Raw genomic sequence first — 10,098 nt, 5'->3', positions numbered from 1 at the left:
TTTATCATGCAGTCAGATGCCTCATCGCCATCTTTGCAGACACTACCAACTAGCAATTGACCTGGAGGATCCATATCTGCCAGGCCAAGGCATACTGGGTGTACGTGGCAAGGTTTTGGTTATGGTGGGGCTGCAGGAGCTGCCCCATGCCAGACACAGAGAGTTCTGACTCTAATGCACCTGCTACTGCCCAAAGATGGGTCCAGCAGAAATGATGATGGTACCTCAAGGGAAAACTTTTAAGAAAGGGTAAAAAACACTGTGTAGTAGCTGGGAGATGATTAAGAAAAATCAGAGAGAGACAGCCCTGCAGCCCCCAAGGGCAGTGCAGCAGGAGGGCAGGAGGTGCTCCAGGCACACAGCAGCAGTTCCCCTGCGGCCTGTGGAGAGGCCCCTGGTGGAGCAGGCTGTCCCCCTGCAGCCCATGGGTCCCACACGGAGCAGATCTCCACGCTGCAGCCCGTGGAGGAGCCCCCGGTGGAGGAGGTGGATGTGGCCTGGAGGAGGCTGCGGCCCGTGGAGAGCCCCCCGCAGGAGCTGCAGCCAGTGCAGAAGCAGGTTTCCTGGCAGGAGCTGCCGCCCATGGAGAACACACGCTGGATCACCATGTTCCCAAAGGACTGCACCCTGTGGGAAGGACCCATGCTGGAGCAGGTCTTGAAGTGGGTCGTGTTGGAGCAAAGAGAAAGCATGAGGAGGAAGGAGCTGTAAAGACAAAAATCATTACGGACTGACTTCAACCTCCACTCACCATCCCCCTGCACTACTTGGGGGGAAGGAGGTAGAATGATCAGGAATGAAGTTGAGCCTGTGGAGAGTGGGAGTTAGGGAAGGTGGTTTCAGTTTTTTGTCACTCACTATCCTACTCTATTTTTAACCGAGAGTAAATTAAGTTAATCTTCCCCACGCTGAGGCTGCTTTGCCCATGACAGTAACTGGCAAGTGATCTCCCTGTCCTTATCTCAACCCAGGAACTCTCCCATGCTATTTTCTCACGCTGTCTTGTTCAGAAGGGGCTGTGAGAGAGCAGCTGGTGGGCCTCTGGAAGCCAGCCAAGGCCAAACCCACCACACAGGAAGGCCCTTACACAGAAGAGACGGCAGGCAACTTCGTATCAGCACCGGGGAACTACTCCTGTGCCCAACCCAGAGACCATGACCCCGCCTGGCCCCATGCACTGTACATACACACAGCAGGACATGTATTGTGAAGGGAGCTGGGGGAGATGCTTTATGCAGCAAGCTCAGGAGGAGCTACAGACAGCTATAACCCCAGGCTCTTCTGGGGTTGCACAGCAATAGGATGCAAGTCAATAGACGCAGGCTGCAACAAGAGAAATACAAAAAGGACATTTGAAACAACAACAGCAACAAATCCCAAGGAAATACTCGGACATTAGAAGAGGTATCATAGAGAGGCTGTGCGATCTCCAGTTTGGGGAACATTCCAAACTGCACAGACCCTGAGCATTCTGACCAAAGGTGTTTCTGCTTTCAGTGAGGGCTAGGACCTGACAACCTCCCAACCTGGAGTACCACCAACAGCACAAATGTTGGATGGTCCGTAAACCCAAAACTGAAAGAGAAATGTTTTGCTGGCAAAGTACACCGTCTATGGATTTAAATTCTTTATAAAAAAAAAAAAAGTCTTATTGCTTTATTCAGATTTTGATGCAACTCAATTTATGTTACTGGAAGTGTTGTTCAAGATCTATGTAGAAATTGCCAACTGCTTTTCAGCAGAGATCAGCTTAAACCCCACAAATCAAAATACAACACATCAAGAAACATTTTTTTATGAACTAAGCAAGTTTTTCAAGGTACAAGAAGAACAATCCCCATAAAATGTATTTTCTGTCTTTTGGTATGCTTTTGTTGTGTGTTTTGTTTTTAAACACAGCTTTGAAATAACACTGTGGATATATTTTACATACCATGAGAAAATACGATGGCTTTATGAAATTATAGCTTTCAAGCAGTCCTTTAGGAAACCCCAGAAGTTACATACTAACAATGCTCTATCTTCTCCAGTGTAAAAGTGCATACACATTCAAGGGGTTTCCACAGTTCCCAAATATCTTTTAACACACACAAGTTACACCACGTGCTTTGTTCTCACGGGTGAAAAAAAGTTATTAAATTCAGAATTTTAAGAATTATTCAGTGTAAAATACGCTACATGTTTTTTTCTGGGGACTCAGACCAACAGGATCTGTTGACAAATCTCTTTGGCAGCCTTAGTATCAGCGGTGGTCTCTCTGGACACTCTAGTAAGGAAGACTGGGGTAAAGACAGTTGACTGGAAGGCATTGCTTGTGCTCCTTGACCATGGCTAATTACAGTTTCTGTGTGAGTGGTGTTGCTGCTTGTCGTATCCGCTACCAGACTCTTCCCGGCTGCTTCTTGAGGCTCAGCATCAGCATTTCTCATGTCAATGTCACCATCGAAGTCTCTTGCAGTAGGAATACTGTATTTTTCTTCTGCTTCTCCAGTTTCCTCGCTCATTCTGTAAACATCTTCAAAACCTGTCGTTCCCGGAAGGGATGATGGAGACTCATTTTCCCTCTCGTTTAACCTGGATGCGCCTGTCCAAGTAACGCTGCTGTCACATTCGGTACTTTCTGGCTCCTTGCCACTGTCACTATCAATTGTAATCACCACTGGTGAGGAATGTACGTGATGTTTCCGGTGTTTCTTCTTATGCTTTTTCTTCTTCTTTTTCGTGTGCTTTGTCGGGTCTGTCACTTTTCCTTCATAGACTATCTCCACACTTGGGCTTCTCATTTTCTTCCTCTTTTTCTTAGGCTTTGTCTCACTACTTGCTTGATTGTCTGAAAGGCTATCTTCGTTTTTGTAGCAGTCGCTGTATTTCGAGAAACTTTTCTTGCGGTCGTTTTCTCTCTCTAGACTTGTGCTCTCCTTCACTGCACTCTCCAAGTGCCGAGTTTTGTACTTCCTTTTCCCACCGGGCTTTTCGCTTTTCGTTCTGTCAGTCCCTCCAGACGGGGTCCCTGACCTATCGCTTGACCGACTCCTTGATCTGCGTCGTTCATAATAGTAATAATGTCTCTCATGGACTCCCTTCTGGCTGTGCGGATCTGTCTTTTCAGTAGAAGACTGTAACCTGTACTCTGGACTAGCAGACTGCCTTGAACAGTGAGCACTGGACTGAGTCCTCCTCCTGCAGGAGGAGCCCTCTCCAGGTGTCTTTCGACTGTAGAAAGCATAACCCCGGTGGTATCTACTTTGGTAACTGTCTCTTACATGACACTGGTCACTGTCTCTGCTCCTCGATCTCCTTTTGCCACGGCTACGCGACCGCGATCTGCTTACTTCCCTGGATGTAGTGCTCTCACGACTAAGGGAGCCTCTCTGGCTTTTTTGGGAGACACTAGTGAAAGGAGATCTTGACCTCCTCCTGCTTCTTTTGTTCCTATGTTTGCTCCTATCTCTGCTTCTTGATCGCCTCTTTTGAAGCTGGCGTTTGCTGTGATGCTCCCTCCTATACAGATGGTCATGACTGCCTTGACTGTTCTGTGAACAGGACGGCGGACTCCTGGACTTTCTCCTTCTAGACAATCTGTGATTACAAGGAGAGTACATTGTGTCCCTCTCCGAAGAGGGGCTCCAGATCGAGTCCTGTGGAGACAGAGCTTTTGCTTTACCCTTGTTTTTCTCCTCATCCTTCAACTCTGTTTTCTCGACTGCAGGGGATAAGGAGCTCCTGCAGCTTCCTACATTCTCTTTATACATGGGGGAGCGTGGTGATGAGCTCCTGCTTTGTTCGCTGTCACTCCAGCTACGATGCTGGACTGACTGCTCTTTTTTCACATCCTCCCTTTTCTCCTCCCTGATGGACTCCTCAGAGTCTGAGGACAGCTCAACCAGTTCTGGTGTCCTCTCAGCTAGTGGCTTAACATACCCAACGATAACACAATTGTCCAAAGAAGAATCACTGTCATTTGAGTCAGCATTTGCCTGTAACTGAGTCTGTCGTTCGGTTCTCCTTGCAGCAGAGTCTTCATCAGAACTTTCTGATGTCTCCAGAGGAGAAGCTATGGTTGTACGGACATCATCTGAAATGGAATAGGAAGGCCCTGGAGTTTCATCATCCCAGGGGGCCTGGCCAACACCAGTCATGGATGAACGGTGGTCTGGCCTGTGAGAATCTGCCGCATCGGGAGATATAGTAATGATTGATGACTCTGAGTGACTTCCTTCATCATACGACGGTGCAGGACAGTCATAATTGGCATTGTAATCGTATGCTTCTAAGTTAAAAGGACAACGGGCAAAACTGATGAATTCATGGAGGAAGTGTTCGGTCCGATTCAGCAAAAATGGCTTCAAACTATCAGCGAAGGCCTGGCTCTCCATATCGTACCTGATGATATTCCTGGCGATGACACGGTGCACGATGGTAGCCAGAGCCCCGTGGGAACCGAACAAGACCACAAGCTCTCGCCTCAGCCAGGGAACCAACCTGTGAAAGCAAGCGGCGTTGTGGAGGAAAAACTCTGCTGAAATGTCTCGGTAGCGGCCGCCATCCTGAATGCTACGGACACGCATCCCCGCACGGTACAGGGCCCTGCGGAAGTTGATCATCTCCTGCTCCAGCATCGGTACCACATATCCGCCCTCTGCACTCTCCTGTCTCCTCAAGGCCAGCCTCCTTATCATCTGCTGAATCTCCCCATCTCTCTGCTGAACCGGCTGGCTTGACAAATCTTCAAACAAAATCCCAGTATCCGGACGGGACAGTGTCCTTAGAGATGAGGAACTGCCTTGGTCGTAAGAGGAGGCGTCATGTTGCCTTGTTAAGGTGGTCCGGTAACGAAACCTCTGGCCATCAGGGCTGGCAAAAGAGCCATTTTCTGTAGGCCTGAGTATGTATTCCTCAAAGTCATCCTCGGCACGAACCGTATGGAAAATGGAAAAGAAGGGCTGCTTGCAGAGCGGGCATTCTGCTTTGTTCTTTGACCACTCCTGGACGCAACGGAAACAGAACTTGTGCAAGCAACGATCTAGATAGGCGACATTGTCAAATCTGTCCAAGCAAATGGGGCACTTGGAGTCAGGGGACGCATCGGTTGGCATGGTCTGGTGCAGCTTGCTGGTGCTGGCTTTTGGCAGGAAATTGCTATCCCCTGGGAACTCCTTGGCGGCGGGGGCTGTGCTCTAGAAAAGGAGGAGACAAAGGGGTCAGCGAGGACAGACGGCGCACCAGGCACGGGAACTGACAACAGGTGCTCGTGAGCCTCGGGCTGCCCGAACAAAGGGGCTCCCGGTGATGGGGGGGCACCGCCACCGGACGGACAGACGGACGGACGGACAGACGGAGGGTCCAGGCCCGCACTCACCGCCGCCGTGGCCTCGCTCCGGGCCCGGCCCGGCTCCGCGGCCGCCTTCCCCCTGTGCCGAGCCCGGCAGCGGCCGAAGCCATTCCCGTTCCCGGCCCCGTCCCCAGCGCGTTCCCGGTCCCGGTCGCGGTCGCGGTCGCGGTCCCGGTCCCGATCCCGGTCCCGGCGCTCCTCCCGCCCCGGGCGGCGGCGGCCGCGCTCCGCCAGGCCCCGCCGCGGCTCCGACATCGGCGGCGGAAGTGCCGTTGCCACGGAAACCGGGTTCCAATCCCCCCGCCGCCGCTTCCCCGGCAGCGGGGCAACGGGCCGGTCGCCGCCTCATGGCGTCACTTCCGCTCCCCGCGCCGCCATCTTAGTGTCGGGCAGGCGCCGCCATGACGCCGAGGGACCCGCGGCCGCTGTGCCGCCTGGTGCGTGAGGGGGGGACCGTCTCCCGATATCCCCGTATCGCGATATCCCCGTATCACGCCCTCTTGTCGCTTCCCCCCCCAGGTGCTGGCCGCCGTGGTGCTGCTGTCGTGGGGCTACGTGCTGTACGGGGCGCGGGAGGCAGCGAAGCGGCTGCTGCGGGGCGGGACCGCGGTGCCCTGAGGGGAGGAGGAAGAGGAGGAGAGAGGCCGAAGGACGCCGCCCGAGGAGCTCTGAGGGGAGGATAAAGCGCACGGTGCGTCCCTGAGGGAGGGCAACGAGGTGAAGGGTCGCCGCGCTGTTTTGTTACAGGGAGCCGCGGGAGGGGGGGGCGGTGGGGCAGGGCTGGTCCAGCTTGGTGCTCGTTGCTAAGCGGCGTGCACCCACAGGCACCCGTGGGTCTTCCAAATCGTAGAATAATTAAGGTTGGAAGAGACCCCCAAGGTCATCTGGTCCAGCCATCCCCGTGCCACCAGTATCACCCACTAAACCATGCCCCTAAGCACCACGTGCAACCTATCCTTGAACACCCCCAGGGACGGTGACTCCACCACCTCCCTGGGCAACCCATCCCAATGCGTGACTGCTGTTTCTGAGAAGAAATGTCTCCTCATTTCCAACCTGAACCTCCTCTGGAGCAACTTGAGGCCATTCCCTCTTGTCCTATCACTGTTTATCTGTGAGAAGAGGCCGACCCCCAGCTCCCCACACCTTCTTTTCAGGTAGCTGTAGAGATTAATGAGGTCTCTCCTGAGCCTCCTCTTCTCCAGACTAAATAACCCCAGTGCCCTCAGCTGCTCCTCACAGGACATCAGCACAGGCCTCTGTGCACCTGATAGCCCTGTCTGTTCCCAGGGCAGGCTGGAAGTTTGCTAGCAAATTACATCCACCTGCACACACACAGTTACCTGTGGGGTTTGGAGGAAGATGCAAACACTTTTGCTCAGCAATACCAGGCACACATGCTGTGATCAGCAGTCCTGGTGCTGGCACTCCCTTTGGGTTTACTCACTCCAGTTATCCCAGTAGCTGCACCTGGGACACACGCACCATTCCTGTCCCGGGGACTGGGGCTGAGCCCTTCCCCATCACCTACCTTCATCGCTGCCACCAGGACTCTTACCTGCTCCCGCGTTTGGCATATCTGAGAGACTGCTGTCCACAAGGGTCCTCTTCAGTTCACTTCCTAAATGCTGCATGCACGTGTCAGCTTTTAGGCAAGGTCGGATCCACCTGGAGAGACCATTTGCAACTCAATAGTCTCCAAAACAGGCAGCTGGAAGCGTCTTTTCCTCACTGTGAGCTGCTTGTGCCTGCTACCTGGTGCTCACTCAAAAACGCCTGGCTCAGGTGAGGACACCAATCGCCTTCATGGGGGGCGATTCACCTGTGAGCTAGGAAGAAAGTTCTGAAAGTTAGTGAGATCACAATGTGGGGCGTGTCAGCTTGTTTCTGAGCAACTGGCAGGAGCAGAAGCCTGGTGGCTCCTCGCCCAGAACCAGCCCCAACCTATGCCACCCCCTTAGACCCACAGACCTCCTCAGGCTGGGGAGCAGCCTTCCCCTGCGAGGCTGGGCGCTGCTCCCAGAGCCTCTCAGAGCCTCTGCCAGCAGCAGAGCTTCACCCACCTAGCGGGGGACTTGCTCCCGTCCCCCGAGCAGCAGTCGCAGCCCCAGGACTGCCAGCGGGGCTGCTCACAAATACATAAAAATTGCCACAGGCTGCCGCGGTGCCCCTTGCAAAGGTCTCTGTGCAGACAGACAACTCTCTCTGCCTCTCTTTCTCCAGGGAGCCTTGTGCCTTCAGGGTAGCTGAGCTGCTGTGACCACCCTGAACCGCTTTACTCATAAGCGGCCACCAGATGGAGAAGCGCACCGCAGCACCGCTCCCCAGCCCCGGCAGCGCTTCCCTGCCTGCCCCGCGGGTCTCCAGCAGCCTCCGGAGGCCCTCGGCTGCTCCCTAGAGTGCGAAGCAGAGCCCACAGCTCTGTGGAGCTCCAAGTAACCAGAGAAATCCCAGAAACTTGAGGTTTAGAATCAGCTCAGTTTCTCACGCTGGAGAAGATCTTCACTCTGGCTCTTGTGCCCGACGGCTGTGCGTTGTTTTGATGCTGAGGCCATAGGGATCAGTGTCCAGGATTAAGATCCTGAGACCTGGATTGAAAGTAATTTAAGAAATTATTCAGCAGATACCTAGTCTCAGGAGAAAAGAGAATACGAGCTCAGTATATCAGCAGTAACAGTGTTAAAAATTCAGTTCCTATGCAGTTTTGATGCTAGTTGTCTCATTTCTTTACATGCTGACCTCTCCCCTCTAGAGAAGCTCCCTCTGAAGCTGCCCACTTTCAGTGCTACCACCTATGTTGTCTGTTCCATCTCCCCTTCCCTTTCAAACTGTGCTTGGCTTGCTCTCCTGTCCTTGCCTGTGGAAGTCAAGGAGCAGCACGTGCAAAACCCCTCAGCTTGCACTGGGGGTGTCGCAGGAAGGGCCAGGACTCTCCTGACCCACAAAAATGCAGTGAAGATCAGAAAATGTTTCCTGTCCAAAATGGTATAGCAAATAAAAACCCTGCTTTAAGCAGCATTAACCATTCAGATGCAATCACCAGGGACGGCTGTTTTGCTAATGCCTATCATCCCTAAAGGAACATATTCATAATGCTGATGAAATCCCTTTCAGATCTTATTATTATTATGATTATGTTAAATAAAGCTTAGCCTATTTATGACAGCAAAGCTTGTTTGTTGGTCACAAAGTGTTTTGTTTGTTGGTTTAGGTTTCAGGGGGTTGTTTGGGAAAACTGTGAACAGCGTGCTTTTGATTAGCATCGCTAAGAGGCACTTTAGCTTAATGAAATGATTAATTGATTCATCCAGGTATGCAGCCACAATAACAGCTGCTTCAACCAATACAAAAGATTCCCCTTCAGATACGACCTTGCTTCACTAACGTGAGGCAGTACCCATGGATACATGTTAATTATAAGGTTGACAGGAATATGTAAGGATAGCTAATGCTGTAGCTGAATTATTGAATGAAGACTAATGGAAGAAAGTCAAGAAATGGAAACGAAATAATCAGCCAAACAGGAAACTGTGGGCTGAATTCTACCTCAAATCACCTTAATCTACCAATGATAATCAATTTCTCTCGAATTACAGCAGCAAGGAAGCTGGAATGTAATGGCTTAATTCCTGCATTATAGATTGTTTGAAAATGGAGGAATTACACAAGTTCAAGCCACAGTTTAACAGATCCCTGTTGTCTTAATAATAAGTATTGGCTTTCTATTTTCTTGCCTACTTTTTATGCAACACTACCTGTAGCCTAAAAACTGTATAAATACAGATTTTGGTAAATATACACAAGCTTATAGCATGGTAAATGGAAGCCTAAAAACTTTGTAAAATCCCAGTGGTGACTATATATAAAATGCCTGTAGTCCTAAAGACAGAACTTCAGATTTTTGTGGTGTTAGAGAAAAAAATAATTGTATGCATGGTATACCATAAGACACAGAATAAGGACAGGAGAGAGGAACAGCAAATGGAAGACAACACTGAGACCAGCGGAGGGTGGCATGTCAGAGGACCCTGTCTGAGAATAGAAGCCCATGTTATGATGCCCCAGCCACTACAGGTGGCTCCGTAATGCTGCCTCGCATATGAATGTGATCAGCTAGAATGAAGCAACAGCATGCAACAACCTCTGCAGAAGCTAGACGGCAGTGTTGGCATATGCTCCGAGGCACAGGCAAGCTACTGCCTGTATTTTACATAGTGGGCTCCAATTGTGAGTCCTCCATTTAGAGGAATCAGGTTTGGACCTCCTCTTTTGTCATCTGAAATAAAACTTGTTTAGGATCGGTGAAACTTTAGACTGAAGACCAGCAAACACTCAGCTAGAGAGTGAAAGCAACAGCCAAAAAGTTTTAACCAGTGTTCCCCAAGCATAAAGAATTTATCATTCACACTAACAGTATAAAGTTGGTTTTTTTGTGTGCGTGTTTTTTGTTTGTTTTTTTGCTATTCACATTTCTGTATGTTGGCAGATTGTCTGATTTACCAGTGACGCACTGTCAAATGAGTTTGTCAATAAAGGAAATGTGCATTATTGGAAATGAGTATTTACATTCAAATGAAATAAAAAGAGAGGTGGAGGGCTTTGCCACAGATGCTGGAAGAGATGAATAGTTAAAAAGATAAAGACCTTCAAAGACCGTATGTTGCCCAAAGCAAGCTTTAATGAATTTTGTTGTAGTTCAGTGAACCTGGTTTTCTTTTAATGGTTCATTTGGCAAGTCGTTGCTGCAGCTATTTCTAATAATAATG

At 50.6% G+C, this 10,098-nt stretch overlaps 1 protein-coding gene and 1 long non-coding RNA gene across 3 annotated transcripts; one reads left to right on the top strand and one right to left on the bottom strand.

Annotated features, from left to right (window-relative positions):
• Positions 1–1,641: 1,641 nt before the first annotated feature.
• Positions 1,642–7,558, bottom strand: TOPORS (TOP1 binding arginine/serine rich protein, E3 ubiquitin ligase). Of its 2 annotated transcripts, none has more exons than XM_066987852.1 (2): positions 6,891–7,558; positions 1,642–5,177 (listed from the first exon to the last, which is right to left on the bottom strand). In XM_066987852.1, the coding sequence occupies exon 2, from the start codon at positions 5,094–5,096 to the stop codon at positions 2,175–2,177; it is 2,922 nt and encodes a 973-aa protein (XP_066843953.1). In that variant the 5' UTR covers positions 5,097–5,177; positions 6,891–7,558; the 3' UTR covers positions 1,642–2,174. The 2 variants fall into 2 exon arrangements, with proteins under 2 accessions (XP_066843953.1, XP_013047750.2); XM_013192296.3 differs by lacking the exon at positions 6,891–7,558 and adding an exon at positions 5,360–5,709.
• On the top strand, positions 5,227–9,887 carry LOC106043039 (uncharacterized). Its single transcript, XR_010827472.1, has 3 exons — positions 5,227–5,245; positions 5,852–6,023; positions 7,556–9,887. It is a non-coding gene; the product is annotated as an uncharacterized lncRNA (long non-coding RNA).
• The last annotated feature ends 211 nt before the right edge of the window (positions 9,888–10,098 follow it).

This window comes from Anser cygnoides, chromosome Z (genome assembly GCF_040182565.1).
Source record: "Anser cygnoides isolate HZ-2024a breed goose chromosome Z, Taihu_goose_T2T_genome, whole genome shotgun sequence".
Taxonomy (NCBI): Eukaryota; Metazoa; Chordata; class Aves; order Anseriformes; family Anatidae; genus Anser; species Anser cygnoides.
Note: the sequence above shows the minus strand (reverse complement) of the source record. Positions and strands in the feature narration are given on the sequence as shown.

Bases quoted from the DNA above. Each gene is read 5' to 3' on its own strand.
- TOPORS (XM_013192296.3), bottom strand. From the start codon at position 5,587: ATGTCGGAGCCGCGGCGGGGCCTGGCGGAGCGCGGCCGCCGCCGCCCG. The intron at 5,178-5,359 runs GTGAGTGCGGGC...CTCCTTTTCTAG, and splicing joins GGAGCGAGGCCACGGCGGCG to AGCACAGCCCCCGCCGCCAA.